At 45.8% G+C, this 23,172-nt stretch overlaps 1 protein-coding gene across 1 annotated transcript in view; it reads left to right on the forward strand.

Moving 5' to 3' along the window:
• tnikb (TRAF2 and NCK interacting kinase b) overlaps window positions 1-23,172 on the forward strand; it is a 117,161-nt gene that overhangs the window by 71,910 nt on the left and 22,079 nt on the right. Inside the window, exons 11-21 of the mRNA XM_056299595.1 lie at window positions 503-569; window positions 1,759-1,951; window positions 4,756-4,872; window positions 7,327-7,413; window positions 11,354-11,554; window positions 13,414-13,734; window positions 17,510-17,626; window positions 18,136-18,357; window positions 19,750-19,856; window positions 21,083-21,192; window positions 22,519-22,610. Of these exons, the coding sequence (XP_056155570.1) occupies window positions 503-569; window positions 1,759-1,951; window positions 4,756-4,872; window positions 7,327-7,413; window positions 11,354-11,554; window positions 13,414-13,734; window positions 17,510-17,626; window positions 18,136-18,357; window positions 19,750-19,856; window positions 21,083-21,192; window positions 22,519-22,610 (1,634 nt within the window). The remainder of the gene's footprint in view (window positions 1-502; window positions 570-1,758; window positions 1,952-4,755; window positions 4,873-7,326; window positions 7,414-11,353; window positions 11,555-13,413; window positions 13,735-17,509; window positions 17,627-18,135; window positions 18,358-19,749; window positions 19,857-21,082; window positions 21,193-22,518; window positions 22,611-23,172) is intronic.

Genomic DNA, 23,172 nt, shown 5'->3' on the forward strand with positions numbered 1-23,172 from the left:
TCCCACCCGATTAACCCAATGGCATATGGCCGGAACTCTTGTCGAATAACTCCCCTGGCTCACGTTTCCACAGGAAGGAGATAGTTGTAACACCAGCTTCCTTCAAACTCGTGTCGGCTGCTCTCGCTATTTTACACGCTGAAGCCTCGCATGGATTGCATCACCTTCAGGCCGCGAAGGAGGCGTAGGGAGAATGCTTTCAGTTGCTTGGCTGCAGGCGCCCGGGTGGGCCAGAGGGGTCGCTGGAGAACGATGAGTCCCCGAACACTACACCCACTATCCCTCAAGTAAGGGTGGCCTAATGAACGCCTTACCCCGTGGACGCTCTGGCCGTGAACGGTTACGGCGAGTCTGGGATACGAACCTCCCAGCCACATGACGAGCGGGTTGCAAGAACGGTGGTTTATTCCGCTCGGCCACCAGAGCGGCACATGTGTGATTCTATGTTTTTGGTTGACTATCACACCATTAACATGCATGACTGTGTGTCTGTTTTCTCCAGATGAAACGGAGTATGAGTACAGTGGGAGTGAGGAAGAGGACGAAGAAAGAGACATAGGAGAGCCTAGGTAGGATTGCTAAAACTACTTCTTGTTTGGTCCACTGCTCCCGTAAGGGGTTTCCAACTGTTCTCTGCATCTTCCTCTCTCACACCAACCACCTGCATGTCCTCCCTCACCACATCCATAACCCTAGGATTACTAGAACTACAACTATGATTAATAACAACAACAATAAGACAAAAAAAGAAGCATGTTGATTATTACTACTTACGCTACAACTGTTTTACTAATTCTACTACAACTGTGACTGCATTTATTCGAGGATGTAAGACTCTCCGGTACATATGGAGCAGCCAACAGCCAGCCACACGTTTCTTTTGGGTAGATTTTAACATGTGCGGAGGGAGGCTCACACTGTTTGCGCCAGATCTTTTCAGTCTTTTATGCTTTTATCTGTTTTCATTTATATATTCTTATTATTGTTATTCATCAATGACAATGCCTGCTTTATTTATTTTTCATTTTAATATCTATACATTGTCATCTTGTTGGGTACCTTTTAGAATCAGAATACTTGATTCATCCCCGAGGGGAAATTTATTTTTATCTTAAGAAGAAATTTGTTACCAAGTTTAGATAATTGCTATATAGATCAACCATCTGAAGAAAAATGACCCTTGATAAAAAATGAATGCTCACCAGAAATCGGGGGGGGGGTGCTTTTAAGGGGATGCTTGGTAACATAATATTGTATGATTCACTTATAGCGGGGGTAAATGATCCTGGGTGGAAGTTAGCAAGAGCTAGCTACTATGTTTTGAAGACATCCTGTAAAAGACTCTGCCCCCCTCCCCTCGCGTCTGCTTAAGAACCTTGTGAACGCAAAAACTGATTGACAGCAAGTAGAGACCAATGGAGATGCCAGCTTCCAAAGAACTCTCCTGATTGGCTGATAAAGAGTGGGTACAGAGACTTTTTATGTTTCTGTTTACAGTGTCAAGGGCAGCCACAGAGAAACGATGTTTTTTTTACTCGGGGCATCTACATACATAATAGCTCTCAGGATGTAGCACGAGACTTTAACCAAATCTTTTAGAAAGCGCTCCAGATTAAAATTGCTGACTGACACTTCAAGATAATGACCTTTTTTTTAATGAATATAATGCACATCAGTTTAGATCAGATGTCACTTGAAAGTTTAGTGGTGTGACTCAAGGGATTCATTTCACCTTTGTTTCTCTAACTGCTCCCACAGCTCCATCATCAACATCCCCGGGGAGTCCACCCTGAGGCGGGACTTCCTGCGCCTCCAGTTGGCCAATAAGGAGCGATCGGAGCGGAGGCAGCAGCTAGAGCAACAGCAGAATGAGGAGCACAAGCGCCAACTACTGGCAGAGAGGCAGAAACGCATCGAGGAACAGAAGGAGCAGAGGAGACGTCTGGAAGAGGTACGGAGATGAGATGCAAATTCTCACGTTGTTCACTTAATTGACCTTGATTTAGCCAGGAAAGGTTTGCCATGCATGTAGATGGGTTGTTTATGTGTTGTTGTAATTGTAATACAATTTAATGTGTAACTATGATGTGTTTCCCGCTCACAGTTGTTCTAAAAAACTCTAAGTCTGACAATGTGACTAGCTACAAAGGATATCTTGCAGTGTAATATAAAGTCAGTTTACATGTAATGTACAGTAATGCATGATTATATGACACTTTTGTGACACATTTGTCACACATGTAGGTGTGTTGTTTGCATGTTATTGTATATACTCTATATAATATGTACTTTAATGTGTGACTATGCCACGTGACACAGTTGCAGAAAAATCCTCTATTTAAGTCTAAAAGATGTTGATAGTCATCAAGTATATTTCATCCAAAAGGTAATGGCTCTGTTGTATGTACAGCGGTGCTTGAAAGTTTGTGAACCCTTCAGAATTTTCTATATTTCTGCATAAATATGACCTAAAACATCATCAGATTTTCACACAAGTCCTAAAAGTAGATAAAGAGAACCCAATTAAACAAATGAGACAAAATATTATACTTGGTCATTTAGTTCTTGAGGAAAATGATCCAATATTACATATATGTGAGTGGCAAAAGTATGTGAAACTTTGCTTTCAGTATCTGGTGTGACACCCCCCGTGCAGCAATAACTGCAACTAAACGTTTCTGGTAACTGTTGATCAGTCCTGCACATAGGCTTGGAGGAATTTTTTTTTCTATAAATTTTATTTCTGATTTTTTTCCCTTTTTCTCCCAATTTAGTGGCCAATCGATCCCTATTTTAATTCAAACACTCACCCTCGTACTGCATGCATTCGTCAACTGCGTCTCTCCAGCCGGCAGTCTCGAAGGAGACGCCTCGCCACTTTCGTGACAAGGCGGATCCAGGCCGAACCACTGCTTTTTCCGACACACACAGACGCATTCATGTGACGAACACAAGCTGACTCCACCTCCCTCCCGAAGACAGCGTTGTCAATTATTGCTGCGTCATCGAGTCCGGCCATAGTCGGATCTGACGAGACCGGGCGCGAACCCGACACAAAGCCGATGCTTAGACCACTACACCACCGCGGACCCAGCTTGGAGGAATTTTGCCGATTCCTCCGTACAGAACAGCTTCAACTCTGGGATGTTGGTGGGTTTCCTCACATGAACTGCTCACTTCAGGTCCTTCCGCAACATTTCGATTGGATTAAGGTCAGGACTTTGACTTGGTCATTCCAAAACATTAACTTTATTCTTCTTTAACCATTCTTTGGTTGAACGACTTGTGTGCTTAGGGTCATTGTCTTGCTGCATGACCCACGTTCTCTTGAGATTCAGTTCACAGACAGATGTCCTGACATTTTCCTTAAGACTTCACTGGTATAATTTGGAATTCATTGTTCCATCAATGATGGCAAGCCGTCCTGGCCGAGATGCAGCAAAACGGGCCCAAACCATGATACTACCACCACCATGTTTCACAGATGGGATAAGGTTCTTGTGCTGGATTGCAGTGTTTTCATTTCTCCAAACATAATGCTTCTCATTTAAACCAAAAAGTTCTATTTTGGTCGCATCCGTCCACAAAACATTTTTCCAATAGCCTTCTGTCTTGTCCACGTGATCTTTAGCAAGCTGCAGACGAGCAGCAATGTTCTTTTTGGAGAGCAGTGGCTTTCTCATTGCAACCCTGCCATGCACACCATTGTTGTTCAGTGTTCTCCTGATGGTGGACTCATGAACATTAACATTAGCCAATGTGAGAGAGGCCTTTAGTTGCTTAGAAGTTACCCTGGGTTCCTTTGTGACTTGGCCGACTGTTACACGCCTTACTCTTGGAGTGATCTTTGATGGTCGTCCACTCCTGGGGAGGGTAACAATGGTCTTGAATGTCCTCCATTTGTACACAATCTGTCTGACTGTGGATTGGTGGAGTCCAAAGTCTTTAGAGATGGTTTTGTAACCTTTTCCAGCCTGATGAGCATCAACAACGCTTTTTCTGAGGTCCTCAGAAATCTTTGTTCTTGCCATGATACTCTTCCACAAACATGTGTTGTGAGGATCAGACTTTGATAGAACCCTATTTTTTAAATAAAACAGGGCGCCCGCTCACACCTGATTGTCATCCCATTGCTTGAAAACACCTGACTCTAATTTCACCTTCAAATTAATTGCTAATCCTAAAGCTTCACATACTTTTGCCACTCACAGATATGTAATTTTGGATCATTTTCCTCAATAAATAAATGACCAAGTATAATATTTTTGCCTCATTTGTTTAATTGGGTTCTCTTTATCTACTTTTAGGACTTGTGTGAAAATCTGATGATTTTTTAGGTCATATTTATGCAGAAATCTAGAAAATTCTGAAGGGTTCACAAACTTTATAGCACTACTGTAGGTGTGCAAGAGACGCAGCATTGACAGTGCTAATACAAGTGCAATTATTAGTGCTTGCTCTGTCTGTCTTGTCAATGCTGATAGGTGTGCTGGTACACCTGGTACACCTAAATCCAACATAGCCATAAATGCAATTAGCTGCAGCTGTGTTTATCCTGCCAAGCTCGCATCATGAAGACCAGCTTGCCATGTTTTAATCTTTACAGGGTTTTTAACCTGTAAATATCAGCAAAATCACTAAAATTTTAAGGGTTTAGTTCCTCTTTAAATATGACAAAGCTGTGTCCAGATTCCAAGAAGAACCCGCACGAACAGGATTTTAGCTTTTCCTTTTTTCTTTCTCTGCCGCCAACAGCAACAGAGGCGGGAGCGGGAGCTGAGGAAACAACAGGAGAGGGAGCAGAGGAGGCGTTACGAGGAGATGGAGCAGCTCCGCAGGGAGGAGGAGAGGAGGCACGCCGAGAGAGAACAGGTTAGAGTAGGAAGACTCTTATGGAAAGGCTCCATACTCTCCTGTCTGCAAGGGTTGACAGCTTGGCCTGTCTCAGTGTCACTAAAAGTCGCTTCCTGCCTCACTGTGTAACCCCTTAAGCTTCTTTCTCTCGTTTTGTACGGGTGAGAATGTCGCATCAAACACAACGCTGGTAAATTAATGTCTCACTGGCAGATGTACAGACTTTGAAGCAATATAAATGAGGAACACAACATTTTCTCTCATACATTCTCAGTGACATTTGTCTGCCCTTAGTGTCTTATATGATCTAACAGGTTGTGATTATGTCCTTCGTGTCATTTCTCCAGTCCACCAAGCAGCACTTGTTTACTAAAACTTGAACTTTTACAGCTGTTTCACCTGTTATTCATTCATTGTCTTGCATCAGCAGTGGCACGAGCTAGAAATGCATATCAGTTTGAAAGGATGAGATTTTATTGAGATAAGTGGTGCATGGTGGATTTGAAGATTGCAGACAATTCAGAAATTTGCCCCAAGTGAGGGAAAGTCTAATGCTGCGTTCCATTCAAAGTCAGAGGTTGGAATTTCCCAGTTGAAATTTCTGAAGTCCGACCTCCAACCGTTTCAGGTGCACGACACCAAATGTAAACAAAAAACATGGCTGACCGTGAAAAACTGGTGTCTTTGTGGCAGCCGTATATGCACATTCTTTTTTTTTTGGATTCCCATCCCACCCCATTTTCACCCAAATTGTACTTGGTCAATTACCCCACGTTTCCGAGCCATCCCGGACGCTGCTCCACCCCCTCTGCCAATCCAGGGAGGGCTTCAGCCTACCACATCCCTCCTCTGGGACATGTGGAGTCGCCAGCTGCTTCTTTTCACCATACAGTGAGGAGTTTCACCAGGGGGACGTAGCATGTAGGAGGATCACGCTATTCCCCCAGTTCCCCCTCCCCCCCGAACAGGCGCCCCGACCGACCAGAGGAGGCACTAGTGCAGTGACCAGGACACATACCTGCCTGCAGACGGCCAATTGTGTCTGTAGGGCCGCCCGACCAAGCCGGAGGAAACACAGGGATTGAGCACACATTCTTCACTGACCCAATGACAGAAATTACATTACTGGTTAACTGTGTTCCCCGTCTAGCTACATCCGGTAGATCATCTGCAAAAGTCAGTAAATGTTGTATATTTCCTAATGTTTACACTTTTTTTTCTGATTTTTTTTTTTTTCCTTTTTGTCCCAATTTAGTGGCCAATCGATCCCTATTTTAATTCACACACCCACCCTCGTACTGCATGCGTTCGCCAACTGCATCTCCCCGGCCGGCAGTCTCGAAGGAGACGCCTCGCCACTTTCGTGACAAGGCGACTCCAGGCCGAACCACTGCTTTTTCCGACACACCCAGAGACGCATTCATGTGACGAACACAAGCCAACTCCGCCCCCCTCCCGAAGACAGCGTTGCCATTATTGCTGCTTCATCGAGTCCGGCCATATTCGGATCTGACGAGACCGGGGCGCGAACCCCGGTCCCCAGTAGGCAACTGCATCGACATAAAGGCCGATGCTTAGACCGCTACACCACCGCGGACCCCTACACTTTCTTTTTTGAATAACTTTTGTGCAGAGAAAGAACTTCCGGAGACTTGTGTACCGTAATCAGCTGCCTAATAACATTGGCGACATATTTTGACATCAATCTACATACAGAATAGGTGTTACTATATGATAGTATGTAATATTTTAATTAAATGCAGGCAAATGTACTTTACGTCGCCTTTTAGTTGATGGTTTACCATTTACACTGTTCGCCTCCATGGGTCTCCGCGAAGTCGGGGTAGATGGATTTGCCCCAAGTTTACAAGTAGGAACTCCAACTTTGAGTGGCGTTCCATTGTACTTTTTCTGGTAGGAGGTCGGAAAATCTCGATTCCCGAGTTGTGTGGATCACAGCAATAGTGTCACACTCTGGCGCTGAGTTAGACTTGCTCTTTAAAAGAAAGCGAGAACTGCACATACAGTGACGATAGTATATTTTAGCAGAACATCAACACCACGTATCCAGGCTTATCCAACAAGGAAGGTAGGGGGCACTCATAATGACTTATTTTTAGCCCACACTGCAAGACCTTCTTTCAGCGCTATGCTGTATCTTTCAGATGAGAAATTCTTTATCTTCCCACATGCTTATCTTTACTTACTGTTAACCAGCAACTCTATCTCCTCCCCTTTCTTTGCATTTCTTCTCTGTCGCTCACGTAATTCCTACTTCTTTTTGTCTCTGTCACTAAATCCTCCTTAATCTGTTCATGTGGAACCTTTCTGTTTTTCTGGTTTCTTCCTTGGCTTTTTTTCCCCACTTCCTGTCCTGACGACCTCACTCGTTGCCTGGGCTGCGATTTGCCTCTCTCCTGTCTTGCTGCCATCTGATTGGCTGCTCTTTGGCCGGCTGCGGTGCTTTGTTAGGAGTATATCCGAAGACAGTTAGAGGAGGAGCAAAGGCAGCTGGAGATTCTACAGCAACAGCTCCTGCAGGAGCAGGCCTTACTTCTGGTATCCTTACACACACACACACACACACACACACACACACACACACACACACACACACACACATGTGTACATGCACATACATGTACAAACACACAAACTAAAACATACATGTACTTTCTCGTGCACAAAAATACAAACTAAAGAACACGCATAATACATACACATAAACGCAAATTAAACCACACATACACATGCGCACACATACATACACACTCTAAAACACACGCTTTTACATTTATATCTATCATATATATATATATATATATATATATATATATATATATATAAACCACCCTGTGATGGCTGTCCAGGTGCTGCCCAGTGACTGCTTGGATAGGCTCCGGCATCCCCTCGACCCTGAGAGCAGGATGGGTGGTTTAGATGATGGATGGATGGATATACACTACCGTTCAAAAGTTTGGGATCACCCAAACAATTTTGTGTTTTCCATGAAAAGTCACACTTATTCACCACCATATGTTGTGAAATGAATAGAAAATAGAGTCAAGACATTGACAAGGTTAGAAATAATGATTTTTATTTGAAATAAGATTTTTTTTACATCAAACTTTGCTTTCGTCAAAGAATCCTCCATTTGCAGCAATTACAGCATTGCAGACCTTTGGCATTCTAGCTGTTAATTTGTTGAGGTAATCTGGAGAAATTGCACCCCACGCTTCCAGAAGCAGCTCCCACAAGTTGGATTGGTTGGATGGGCACTTCTTTGAGCAGATTGAGTTTCTGGAGCATCACATTTGTGGGGTCAATTAAACGCTCAAAATGGCCAGAAAAAGAGAACTTTCATCTGAAACTCGACAGTCTATTCTTGTTCTTAGAAATGAAGGCTATTCCATGCGAGAAATTGCTAAGAAATTGAAGATTTCCTACACCGGTGTGTACTACTCCCTTCAGAGGACAGCACAAACAGGCTCTAACAGGTACTATTTAATGAAGATGCCAGTTGGGGACCTGTGAGGCGTCTGTTTCTCAAACTAGAGACTCTAATGTACTTATCTTCTTGCTCAGTTGTGCAACGCGGCCTCCCACTTCTTTTTCTACTCTGGTTAGAGCCTGTTTGTGCTGTCCTCTGAAGGGAGTAGTACACACCGGTGTAGGAAATCTTCAATTTCTTAGCAATTTCTCGCATGGAATAGCCTTCATTTCTAAGAACAAGAATAGACTGTCGAGTTTCAGATGAAAGTTCTCTTTTTCTGGCCATTTTGAGCGTTTAATTGACCCCACAAATGTGATGCTCCAGAAACTCAATCTGCTCAAAGAAGTGCCCATCCAACCAATCCAACTTGTGGGAGCTGCTTCTGGAAGCGTGGGGTGCAATTTCTCCAGATTACCTCAACAAATTAACAGCTAGAATGCCAAAGGTCTGCAATGCTGTAATTGCTGCAAATGGAGGATTCTTTGACGAAAGCAAAGTTTGATGTAAAAAAAATCTTATTTCAAATACAAATCATTATTTCTAACCTTGTCAATGTCTTGACTCTATTTTCTATTCATTTCACAACATATGGTGGTGAATAAGTGTGACTTTTCATGGAAAACACAAAATTGTTTGGGTGATCCCAAACTTTTGAACGGTAGTGTATATACCCACACACACACACACACACATACACACACAAACAGACACTCAAATCCCAGCAATGGCAACAGAAGTCTTTGTCAACAGTTTTAGATGTCTGACGGCAGTATTATCAGTGTCTGTGCTGTTACAGAACCTGCCGGTCATTTAGATCATTGATCACACATAACCTCAAGTGTCATTTACTTGCACAAAACACGAATCTGCCTTGTCGTACAGAACCCAGACACAGATGTACGCATCACCTCACATGCATGTTTGACCTCTCTGCTTACAAGCTTGGCAAACACCAACAAACCGGTCAGTCAGACAGCAAACCAGGTGACATATATGTCAGTCAGAAGGTAACCCTCCTGATATTATGTTTTTGCTTTATCGCTCATTCTGGACCTGGCATCCTTACACCAGAATTCATAAGTGTCAAAACTGGTCACCCAAGTTTTCAAACTGTCACTGGGCCCTCCCAAGCAATCCCACATTTCTTTATTTTTTATTTTTTGGCTTTTTCTCCCTTTTTCTCCCAGTTGTATTTGGCCTTTACCCCACTCTTCCGAGCCGTCCTGGTCACTGCTCCACCCCCTCTGCCAATCCGGGGAGGGCTGCAGACTACCACATGCCTCCTCCAATACATGTGGAGTTGCCAGCCGCTTCTTTTCACCTGACAGTGGGGGACATAGCACGTGGGAGGATCACGCTATTCCCCCCAGTTCCCCCTCCCCCACAAACAGGCGCCTCGACCGACCGACCAGAGGAGGTGCTAGTGCAGTGACCAGGACACATACCCACATCCAGCTTCCCACCCGCTGACACGGTCAGCTGTGTCTGGAGGGACACCCGGCCAAGCTGGAGGTGTAAAAGGGATTCGAACCGGCTATCCCCGTGTTGGTAGGCAACGGAATAGACCGCCACGCCACCCAGACGCCCCTAGCAGTCCCACATTTAATAAAACGTCTCGTGTCACCTCATCTACGATAGCCCAGAGTTATGGAATAATTAACATTAAGATTTTACTTTTAAAAGACAAACTTAATATTGAAATTGAAACCACTGAGTTATTTCACTTGAAATGTATTACTCTGAAAACTATGAATCTCAAATTTATTGGTTTTGGCAGAAAAAAAGGGCTCAGTTTATTATTGTGCCTTGCCAACATTTTTCTGATTGATAGTATATTGATGCCAAGTCTACTTTTTGATCACATATAAACAGCACAAACCACTTCGAGGAGCTCCATGATTCTTCCTGGTCGCCCTCCTCTTTCTTGGATCACATGACTGACATGCTGTGCTCTGATTGGCCACAAGTCAGCTTGATTGCATTCAGGCTTGATTGTCTATCCTGTCCTCAGTAGCCCTCATTGAAGTAGAGTTTTTCTGATTGCAAGAAGGCAGCACGGTGACACAGTGGTTAGCACGGTCACTTCACAGCAAGAAGGTCCTGGGTTTGAGCCCAGGGGTAGTCCAACCTTGGGGGTCATCCTCTGTGTGGAGTTTGCATTTTCTGCCCATGTCTGCGTGGGCTTCCTCTGGGTGCTCCGGTTTCCTCCCACAGTCCAAAGACATGTAGGTCAGGTGAATCGGCTGTACTAAATTGTCCATAGGTGTGTGTGTGTGTGGGGGGGGGGCTGTGATGGCATAGCGGCCTGTCCAGGGGGGTCTCCCCGCCTGCCGACCAACGACTGCAGGGATAGGCTCCAGCATCCTGCGACCCTGAGAGCAGCATAAGCAGTTTGGATGATGGATGGATGGATGATTGCAAGACTTAATGTTTCATAGTTGAATTTTAAAGAGGTGAATTTAAAACCAATAAAAGTCAGACACATGTTCATTAAAGTAAAATATTTTAATTCTATTCAGTGGTGTTTAAATTTCAATATTAAGTAGTCAATGGCTTTCCAAAATCAAATCTTACTTAAGGTATTTTATTTGCTTGCATACTGTGTCTTTCTACTAAAAGGACACTTATGGGGTGGTGACACTCTGACACATCAGTTTAAAAGCTGCGTCTCTAAATTGACACGTAAATGGGGAGAATGTGGGCGTAACTAGAATTTCTTAGGGGAACATCTGGGTCTGTCATCATTTCTTATGTTCATCAATGACATTTTGCAGGTTCACTTGCAAAGTGGTATGTCTAAAAGTGGCATCTGTCCTCCAAACATGATTGACAGCATGGATTAGAACATGCTTTAAAGTATAGAAGGCAGTCTTAAGCTCTTGGTTGATAAATAATACCAGTTATTGTATGTCCGCTATTTTCTTCCCAACCGATGACTTCTTAATTTTCTTTCTCATCTTAAATATCTCTTTGTTTTCACGTCTTTGCATGTGTGTGTGTTTTCAGGAGTACAAGAGGAAGCAGATAGAGGAACAGCGGCAGGCTGAGCGGCTCCAGAGACAGCTGCAGCAGGAGAGAGCCTACCTGGTGTCTCTCCAACAGCAGCAGCAGCAGGAGACTCCTCGGCCTCCTCAGGACAAGAAGCAGCTGTACCACTACAAAGACCAGGCCCCCAGCAACAACGACAAGCCTGCCTGGGCCAAAGAGGTACCCAGCATATTGGTAACCCAATACCACTGAATGCTAGCAAAACTGGTTCTTGTGGGGCATCCAGGTAGCATAGCAGTCTATTCCGCTGCCTACCAACATGGGGATCGTCGGTTCGAATCCCCGGGTTACGAACTGCTTGGTTGGGCATCCCTACAGACACAATTGGCCGTGTCTGCAGGTGGGAAGCCGGATGTGGGTTTGTGTCCTGCTCGGTCGGGGCGCCTGTTCGTGGGAGAGGGGGAACTGGGGGGAATAGCGTGACCCTCCCACACGCTACGTCCCTCTGGTGAAACTCCTCACTGTCAGGTGAAAAGAAGCGGCTGGCGACTCCACATGTATCGGAGGAGGAATGTGGTAGTCTGCAGCCCTCCCCGGATTGGCAGAGGGGGTGGAGCAGCAACCTGGATGGCTTGGAAGAGGGGGTTAATTGGCCAAGTACAATTGGGGAGAAAAAAAGGGGGGGGGACTAGTACTTGTAAAGATGCAGATAATGACACTGGCAGTAAGGGTGTTTGGAACATCATGTGATTTCATGATGTCGGAAAGCTCTTTTCAGATGTTTGGATTGGGGCGTAGTGCATTCGAACTTTCCAAAGCCGACATTTTAAAGTCTACGCCTACTGAGGTGGCTGGCTTAGGTGTGTAAATGGGATAGAAGTTTGTGTGACGAGACGTCATACAAACTAGTTCATTTGAAGCATATGGAAACCTCTATACTCACATCACCACTACCAATAAAACTACTACTACTTGTATTACTATTACTACTACGACATATACTCCTGCTAAGGCTATATGTACACTCGAGGGTTAACGTAAAAAAATGGTGGATAGATGTGAGTAATAATGAAGTCGGACAGCTCAGTCACAACAGAGAGAAGTGACTGATCTCTGAATGACTGAAGGTCTGTTCACACCTGGCATTAAAATGCATCATGGTTGATCCTATCACAAATAGACAGCTCTTAAGTACAGGTATGCATGCACCCAAGATGCATTGAGGACGCATTGCCCTGATTTGTATATTTATTTATTTTGCCTGGAAAGAAGGGAACACACTCACGCGCGCACACACACACACACACACACACACGATCACAAGGAAGCCGACCTTGGTTACAGCCAAACTTGTGTGTGCATAGAAACCAAGGCGAGCGTGTGCAAACATAGTCGGACAGAGAGGTATGTGTGTGCAAACAAGCACACACCCACTGAATCACAGAATAGCATGTCCGTAAATCACACAAGCAAACACAGAAACGCACACACGGACCAACTACAAGACCTCTGACAACGACGTCCCTAAACCACATGGAAGGATGGAGCTTTTAAACACACACACACACACACACACACACTGCGTTGTTGGCCGGTGGGACTGGAGAAACTAACGGTGTGTGTGAGTTGTGTGTGTTAAGGGACCTGCCCTTTTATCTGCCCGCCCCGTCTGAGGAATTCAGAGACACTCGTTTTCTTCTGTTTATTTAATTAAAAAAAATGTCTTTTTTTGTGTTTTAGGTGCAGTAATGAAATAATTCAATTTTTTCCCATGTGATGTTTCAATGTGCTAGATTCATTCCAAAATGAGGTGTTTGGAAAAACAAAAACAAAACTGCCAATTAAATGATTCCTGGGCCACCTTAAGACTACCTTCGTTTATCATGATAAGAGCAGGATTAACTTTTGTATGCCAGTAAACTTTAAGTAATTGAGTTTTGTCTAAACTGAATGAACAGCATTTTGGAATGAACCTCTTCCACTAAATAAGTATTGGGTGTTCATGTGTGTTTGATTTGTCAGCACTGTTTGTACTGTGGCCTTTAACGTTTGCTGGTTGTAAACACCTTGCTCTCCAGGTGATGCGTCGAGCCCAGAGCAACTCGCCTCGCATCCCCCCCAAGAAGCACCACTCCTTCAACCTCCCGCGAGACCCCATGCTGTCCAACCTCCTCCGACTTCCTGGTTACAAACCTCGGCCCCGCCCCCCTTCCTACCCCGCCCATGGCAGTCCCTCCAGGCATAGTTTCCGCCGTTCGGACCAAGTCATTGTCCCTCGAATCCGTGTGATCTGTGCCCCCAACCCTAACCCCGCCCTCGACTCCTCTCAGCCAGTCGTCATGCGCAGGCGGAGTCCCGCGAAGAGCTCGGACTCCAGGGGACGGAGCCCAGGACGCCGGGTCAGTCGGGGGAGATATGGAGCATCCCTCCCCTCTTACTGCCCAATGTTTTCTTTTCCTTTATCTCCCTCGCTTTTGGTTTCCCATTCATTAGTACTCTCTCTCTCTCTCTCTCTCTCTCTCTCTCTCTCTCTCTCTCTCTCTCTCTCTCTCTCTCTCTCTCTCTCTCTCTCAGCTCACTAATTCTGGCAGGTGGAAGGATTCCCTCTGGTACTTTGTCATGCTGTAGTGTCTTCTCTTTCTCTCCTCCCGGGTTTTTTTTTTCTTTTTCAATCCTGTAGCTGGTGCCTTGATCAAGAGTGATTTACGGTGGCTGAACGGTTTGGGGTTCGCTGCCTTGCTCTGAGAAACTTTGTCAGGATTTAATTTCCTGCTTGTGGACACTAACCACTCATCAATTGATCTCTCTCTCTCTCTCACCTCCAGGTCGCACTGCAACCTTTCTCTGCCTCTCTCTCGCTCTCTCTTTCTCTCTCTAGACATCACGGGCATACAGACGGTCATACATGAAGAGTTTTTTTCCTAAATGAAATGATTAAACCGTTTCAGATAATTGGGACTTAATGAGATAAAACAAACTGTATCCCTGAACAAGCAACATGGAGATGAGTGAATGATACTGAGCAGACGTGTTCAGTTGAGTCGTGGTGGAGCAGAGGACCAGCGATGGTAGTGAACACATCGGGATTCTCTGTGCTTTTATGACAGGAAACCTCATAAGAGGATTTATTTTCCCCCACAGTGCGTAGTCATTACATTTCAGAGACGAACTCTTCATATCTGCCGTCTGTTTTGATGTGTAGTCCCGGCTTCTCCCTCCGGATTTTAAAAACGTGTAATTCTCTCCTTCTTTCCAAGTTTCAAACTAATGACCTTCGCTGCTGCTCTTTAAGGAACCGCTGACACTCTCCATTCGGAAGTCATGGAATGATGTCTGGAATGTTCTGGAATCATTCACCTCCATTCCAGACGGCTTCCGGCTCTGGTCCTGGAACTGTTTAGGTCTAACTAGGGTGACCAGACGTCCCACTTTATGTTGTCCTGCACAGCATTTTTGCCCTTTGTCCTACGTCCCCATATTGAGATGATAATAACAAAAGTACACGTTTCTCCATTTAAACAGGACACAATCCATTTTTATTGTGTTCATCTCTCTACTTCCTGTTTAGATGTCTCCGCTATCTCATGTCCCAGACTTTGATTGGTCGTAAATCAACTGTTACAACCCCGGCTCATTATTTACCGTTGATCTTGTTTGTAACTTTTTATTTTGTGTAGCACAATAGGTGCTATTCAAGCATATTATACATTGACATGTGCCAACTAGTGGGCCAGAGTGTAACTGCATAGACGTGTCTCTTAAGCCTGATTATATCAAAGGTTTACACCTTTTTGTGTTGGCAACCCATAGAGAGAGGACCCTATAATTCTGTCCCACATTATCTCCCATAATGCATTTGGACTGTTAACATTTGGTCACCCTAGTTGGAACAACCCACTGGGTCCAGAGATGGTTTATTTTTTACTGTTGAATGATTTAGCTACTACTGCTACTACTACTACTTTCAGCTGCTCCAATTAGGGGTCGCCACAGCTGATTGATGATAATCGGATCATCTGATGATCATCTGATGATCATCTGATGATCATCTGATGATCTGATGATGATCACATCTGATGATGATGTTGAATGATATATGAAATGTGACATTTTTTCAGATAAAAGATATTAATTTAGTAATTTCGGTTGTGAAATCAAGTGACACATAGCCACCTCCAAGCATATTTCAATAGGTCAAAAAGGGAAAAGTAAAGAAAGAAGAGATCTGCTAAAGTTAATTTCTCTCTTTCTTTCTTTGGTTGTTAGTTTGACCAAATACAGGTTAAAGGTCCACATTTGAAGTCAGAGCTGGTCTGTGCTAGTTTTATTCTAAACCCAAGCTGTGTAAAAGTACACACTCACATGTAAACACTCCTTCTTGTACACAAATACACACTCACTGGTACATACACACACACCAACACACTCAACCCAGTCCTCGTGGACCTCCTCTACTGCTTGCTTTCTGTTCCACCAGGGGCTTAATCACACTTACCTGTTGTGATTAGATGGCTGGAGATCCTGACAACAGATGAATGTGATGAACATTCTGGTAGAAGAGAAAACCAGCGTCCGGGTAGCGTGGCGGTCTATTCCATTGCCTACCAACACGGGGATCTCCGGTTCGAATCCCCGTGTTACCTCCGGCTTGGTCGAGTGTCCTTACAAACACAATTGGACGTGTCTGCAGATGGGAAGCCAGATGTAGGTGTGTGCCCTGGTCGCTGCACTAGTGCCTCCTCTGGTCGGTCAGGGCGCCTGTTCAGGGGGGAGGGGGAACTGGGGGGGAATAGCGTGATCCTCCCACGCGCTACGTCCCCCTTGCGAAACTCCTCACTGTCAGGTGTAAAGAAGCAGCTGGCGACTCCACATGTATGGGAGGAGGCATGTGGTAGTCTGCAGAGGGGGTGGAGCAGCGACCGGGATGGCTCAGACGAGTGAGGTAATTGACCGGATACAATTGGGGGGAGAAAGGGGGGGTCCAAAAACAAAACTGGCAGTACTGGGTTTCCCTGAGAACTGAGTTGAGAACCACTGTACTAAGGCATATTTAAGGCAGATCTCTAGACTGCCCTCTGTTGGTCACTAGTGGAATGATGTAGGCCAACGGCAGCTGTTTACATCTCTCATTGTGCCTCCCTTAGGAGACACACACACATATACATACACACACACACACACACACATACACACAAAGTTGCCATGCATTTAGACACTCCCACAGATGCACACAAGAGAAACACACTGCACATGTAGGTCTGCCCTTATCATATAATTCAGGTTTTTCCATGAAGCTGTGCATAAGGGAATCCACCCATTGCACGCACACACACTCACAAACAAACATGCACGTACACACAAGAGCACAAACACGCGGGCACACATGGTCACACACAAAAAATCAAGCACTTGCACACAGAAAGACAGATAGACAAATACACACTTACACTGATAAAGTTCAAGTGAAACATCCAGCATTTGTTAAAAAATAACTTGGGGGCATCTGGGTGGCATGGCAGGCAATGCCGTTGCCTACCAACGTGGGTATCGCCAGTTCGAATCCCCGTGTTACCTCCAGCTTGGTCGGGCGTCCCTACAGGCACAGTTGGCCGTGTCTGCAGGTGGGAAGCCGGACGTGGGTATGTGTCCTGGTTGCTGCACTAGCGCCTCCTCTGGTCGGTTGGGACTCCTGTTCATGGGGGATGGGGAACTGGGGGGGGAATAGTGTGATCCTGCCACGCGCTACGTCCCCCTGGCGAAACTCCTCACTGTCAGGTGAAAAGAAGCGGCTGGTGGCTCCACATGTATCGGAGGAGGCATGTGGTAGTCTGCAGCCCCCCCCCCCCCGGATCGGCAGAGGGGGTGGAGCAGCGACCAGGACGGCTCGGAAGAGTGGGGTAGTTGGCCAAGTACAACTGGGGAGAAAAAAGGGAGAAAATTCCAGAAAAGGAAAAATTCCTGCTGGATTTAAAATTTCGTAAAAAAACGTCTAATATAAAGCATATCGAAATAGAATAAGTTAAACCCTGCAAATAAACACAGACAAACACATTGTTGTCAACACACACTCACTCAAAACATGCACTTAGGATGCAATTTGTGTGCGCGCGCATGTGCGTGTGTGTGTGCGTGTTCCAAGATGAACAGACGAATAAACAGACCTTTGTGTTGCAGCATAAAGTGGCCAACCGGATCTCTGACCCCTCGCTGCCCCCCCGCTCTGAGTCCTTCAGCAGCGGAGGCATCCAGCAGGCCAGGACCCCCCCCATGCACCGCTCCGTAGAACCACAGGTGTGTGTTTCACTTTCTGTAAGTGTTTGTATGGGAATGTATTATACACACACATTCATGTATGTGTGTTTTTTTGTGTGAGGGGGTATTCATGTTGGTGTGTGTGCACGTGTGTTCATGTGGAAATGTATACTGTACACATGCACGCTGTTGTGTGTGTGTCTGTCTGTGCTTGCTCACGTCTCGGACTGTTTCTCACCTTAAAAATGTCTCCTCCTCTCTCCTCTTCTATTCCTGCTCCACCCTCCACCCTCCTCCTCCTCCTGCTGGCTCCTACATCCTGCATCTTTTCCTGCTCCGATCCGCTCCGGTTCTGACTCTGTTCTGACCCGGGCTGACCTGATCCTGCACCTTGACCTTGAATGCACTTTGTGACCCAATCCCTGACACCTCAACCAACACCGGTCCTCCAACTTGGATCTACCTCATGGCCTCTGGGCTCCTTGGGTGTGTGTGTGTGTGGGTGTGGGTGTGGGTGTGGGTGCGCATGTGTATGCATGTGTGCCCAGATGGCCCACCTGGTACAGGTGAGGACCCACGGTCTGTCGGGCTCCCAGTCTCTGTACGATCCCCACGGCGTGTCCTCCCCCTCCCGGCCCCCCATGCCCCGGCAGAACTCTGACCCCACCTCTGACACCCCTCCCCCACCGCCCCTCCCCCGCCTGGCACCCCCCCTCGACAAGCTGGACCGCAGCTCCTGGCTGCGACCGGACGACGACACGCCTCCCAAGGTCTCTGCATGAGGCGTGACGCCGCGCCCTGTGTCTTCTTCCCCGTGTGCAGATGTTTGTGTTTGTGTGTGGGTGTTCTTATGCATGCACCTGAATGTGTGGGTGTGTTTTTGCTTTCTTAGGTGTTATTATGATTATTATCTTTATGAATCATGCCAATGACAGTGATACTCTTTACATAACTGTCACAGACATTGTCTCGTGGACTAATTGAATCATCAGTCAGTCACAAATGCTGGCACACAACTGCTGACTGTCAGACCGCGACACTCGCTGTAGTGGACCGCCGGCATGTTTGCTTGAATTTGATTTTTCAGTTTTTTCGTGTGTAGTTCTTGAATTTGAATCTTAATTCAGTCCCTTTCCAAAACCCACCAAATGCCGAGTTTTCTATCAACCCGATGTAATGCCACTAAAAGACGATAAATGATAATAATGACAGATTACTGAGCCCCAGCAGACTCTGACATAATGCTGACCCTAAGGAAAAGTGCAACTTGCATCAACACCAGTTTTTTTTTTTTGCTGCTCGTAGCAGCAAAATTGCCTGTACCAAAGCTCTGCATGAGATGTTTAGCTTTATGAAATAATATAAATGTATGGCGACAGGCGTGGCATGGCATCCAGCACTTTACCTGTGCCCCCGTCCATAGGGTTAGTGGTTGTGTCAGGAAGGGCATCCGATGTAAAATTTTGCCAAATCATTATGCGGATTGACAAGACCGCCATTGGCACACGGCCCCAATGGAAACTATCAAATCTGCTGTGACGACCCCTGCGAAACACGGAACAAGCTGAAAGAAGAAGAAGAAGCTATACATACATATATATATATATATATATATATATATATATATATATATATATATATATATATATATATATGAACAAAAAGGAGCTCAGTTAACGCAACGGTTTCAAAGAGTAGATGTGGACAGGAAGGTCTTGGGTAGACCAGAATCGATCCCATGAATAATTGTAAAGAAACGGATATTCACTGATGATGACATGCTGCAAAAGCCCTTTCCAACAAATCAGGCAGGCTAAATGAAATATTACGAGCTTTTTGCTGGCTGTAGAAAATAATTTAAGGGTAATTAGTTACCCCATTGTCCTTAAAATCAGACTTATGAGTCTCTTAATCAGTTCAGTGCTTTTGTGTGATTGTTGATTGTCGTTTGGCCCTCTTGCATGTCTTCCCCTCTTTTCTTTGCCGCCACATTTCTCTTTCCTTTCCTGTCCTGTCTAGTAAAGTTGTATTAAAGGATCCTCTCCAATCGGGGATCTCTCTCAGAGAATCACTATAAAATCGGGGTCTGGATATGTGTCTGTGTAAAGATGCTTCATGTGCTTCATGTGATTTTAAAGCATGCTGTGTTATGGGTCATTCAGGTTCCTCAGAGGACGACCTCCATCTCCCCTGCTCTGGTCAGGAAGAACTCCCCCGGTAATGGACCGGGACTGGGACTCCGCCAAGGAGCACACCACATACGAGCAAGGTATTTACACACACGCGCACACACAAATTCACATGCACCAACACAGAGATCGCCAGTTCGAATCCCCGTGTTACCCCCGGCTTGGTCGGGCATCCCTACAGACACAATTGGCCATGTCTGTGGGTGGGAAGCCGGATGTGGGTATGTGTCCTGGTTGCTGCACTAGCGCTACGTCCCCCTGGCCAAACTCCTCACTGTCAGGTGAAAAGCAGTGGCTGGTGACTCCACATGTATCGGAGGAAGCATGTGGTAGTCTGCGGCCCTCCCCGGATCGGCAGAGAAGGTGGGACAGCAAGCAGGATGGCTCGGAAGAGTGGGATAATTGGAGGGGTACAATTGGGGAGAAAAAGAGGGAAATAACAACAACAAAAATGTACATGCTCAATCACAAACGCTAATATCCATCCATCCAGCCATCCATTATCCAAACCGCTTATCCTGCTCAGGGTCGCGGGGATGTGAGGGGATGCGGTGTGTGTGTGTGTTGGCCCTGTGATGGACTGGCGGCCTAACCAGGGTGTCTCCCCACCTGCTCCAGCATCCCCGTAACCCTGAGCAGGACAAACAATAGTTAATATACGTATGTGTTAATAACTGGGACGGGAGCACCATATGATAACGAACACAGATACACACAAACTAACAATAATCAGGGGCATCTGGGTAGCATAGTAGTCTATTCCGTTGCCAACCAACACGGGGCTCGCCAGTTCGAGTCCCCATGTTACCTCCGGCTTGGTTGTGTTCCCTGCAGACACAATTGGCCGAGTCTGCGGGTGGGAAGCCGGATGTGGGTATGTGTCCTGGTCGCTGCACTAGCACCTCCTCTGGTCGGTCGGGGCGTCTGTTCAGGGGGGAGGGGGAACTGAGGGGGATATCCCCTGACAAAACCCTCAATGTCAGGTGAAAAGAAGCGACTGGTGACTCCACGTGTATCGGATCAGCAGAGGGGGTGGAAGAGTGGGGTAATTGGCCAAGTACAACTGAGGAGAAAAAACACACACACATGTACATAATCACACACTCATATTTGTGTCAGTAAATGCGACAGCTTCTGCATACACAAACAAAGATAGAAATACTAACAAACAGTCACACAAATACATAAACACACACCCAGAGAGGTATGGAGTTGTATGAAGTTGGTGCGATTCAGTTTCAGTATGATGACCCAGCTCCCCGTCTGGCATTAAGAGCCGTTGCTGTGTTTATGTGTGTTGCCACAGCAACCCTGACCTGCGGCCCGTCCTCATGGATACGCCCCTGAAGAGGACGAGCAGTGGCAGCTCCTCCAGCTCCAGTACACCCAGTTCCCAGGGAGGATCCAATGAACGGGGTATACACACAAACACACACCCATACACATTAACACACACACATCCATACATATACATACATACACGTAACTACAAATGCACACACACATGCATACATACCCATACTAGCACATAGACTGATCAGCCAAAACATTAAAACCACTGACAGGTCTGTGAATAACAGTGATTATCTCATTACAGTGGCACCTGTCAAGGGGTGGGATATATTAGGCAGCAAGTGAACAGTCAGTTCTTGAAGTTGATGTGTTGGAAGCAGGAAAAATGGGCAGGTGTAAGGATCTGAGTGACTTTGACAGTGATGGCTAGATGACTGGGTCAGAACATCTCCAAAACAGCAGGTCTTGTGGGGTGTTCCTGATATGCAGTGGTCAGTACCTACCAAAAGTGGTCCAAGGAAGGACAACCGGTGAACCGGTAACAGGTGCCCAAGGCTCAGTGATGTGCGTGGGGAGTGAAGGCTAGCCCGTCTGGTCCGATCCCACAGAAGAGCTACTGTAGCCCATATTGCTGAAATAGTTAACGCTTGCTATGATGGACAGGTGCCAGAACACACAGTGCATCACAGCTTGCTGTGTGTGGGGCTGTGTAGCTGCAGATCGGTCAGAGTGCCCATGATGACCCCTGTCCACCGCTGAAACCGCCTACAATGGGCACATGAGCATCAGAACTGGACCATGAAGCAATGGAAGAAGGTCGCCTGGTCTGATGAATCATGTTTTCTTTTACATCATGTGAATGGCCAGGTGCGTGTGCGTTGTTTACCTGGGGAAGACATGGCACCAGGATGCACTATGGGAAGAAGTCAATTCAGTGGAGGCAGTGTGATTCTGTCTGGGCAATGTTCTGCTGGGAAACCTCGGGTCCTGGCATTCATGTGGATGTTACTTTGGCACATACCACCTACCTGAACATTGTTGCAGGCCAAGTGCACCCCTTCATGGCAACGGTATTCCCTGATGGCAGTGTCCTCAGGTGGTTTTAATGTTTTGGCTGATCATTGCATATACAAATCATCGTCATCATCAAATATACACACTAAACACACACACAGATATACACGTATACACACAACCAAAAAGAAAACTAATTTTTTTTCCGATTTTTCTTTCTTGCCTTCCACATCTCTCTCAAACCCCGTCACTCTCTCTCTCTCTCCTGCTCGCTCTCTCTCTCTCTCTCTCTGTCTAGTGTGACGGTAGTGTTCATTTGTTACGTATTATCATTTCTCTAGTGAGGTAATTCAATGAGTTGACGTTGCTGTGTGTGTGTGTGTGTGTGTGTGTGTGTGTGTGTGTGTGTGTGTGTGTGTGTGTGTGTGTGAGAAGGTAATTTAGCGAGTAAGAATGAAGGGAGTATGGCAGCTTCTCAGGAGACCAAAGATGACACCAGAGAGGTGACACGACCAAGCAGACCTGCAGTAAGTTTTCTTGCATTCATCTTGACACATGGAAACATGCACACACACACACACACACGCACACAAACATAAACACACACAAATGTGTGCGTAGGCATACAAACACAACCACTGTAGACTATGAAACTCACTGAAATTGACAGGAAATTACAACTTCCTGACACACACAGACATCTACACTACCATTGACACAAGCAAACACACTTGAGTGCCAAATTGTATCCGGCCGCTGTTATTTTTCCTCTCCAAACTAACCATGTTATTTTCATTCCCCTCATCTCTCCTCTCCTTTCATCTCACATCACCTCCGCATCTTTTATTCTCTCCATTTTGTATTCCTGCCCTGCTTCTCTCCATCTCTTCTCGCTCTCTCCATCCTCCTTCAGAGCTATAAGAAAGCTGTAGATGAGGTTAGTGACATTTCTCCTCCTTCATCCCCTTTTCTCTGACCCATCTCTCCTCCAATGAATGATCTCTCTCTCTCTCTCTCTCTCTCTCTCTCTCTCTCTCTCTCTCTCTCTCTCTCTCTCTCTCTCTCTCTCTCTCTCTCTCCTGCTTGTAC

The sequence above is a fragment of the Lampris incognitus genome, chromosome 19 (genome assembly GCF_029633865.1).
Source record: "Lampris incognitus isolate fLamInc1 chromosome 19, fLamInc1.hap2, whole genome shotgun sequence".
NCBI lineage: Eukaryota > Metazoa > Chordata > Actinopteri > Lampriformes > Lampridae > Lampris > Lampris incognitus.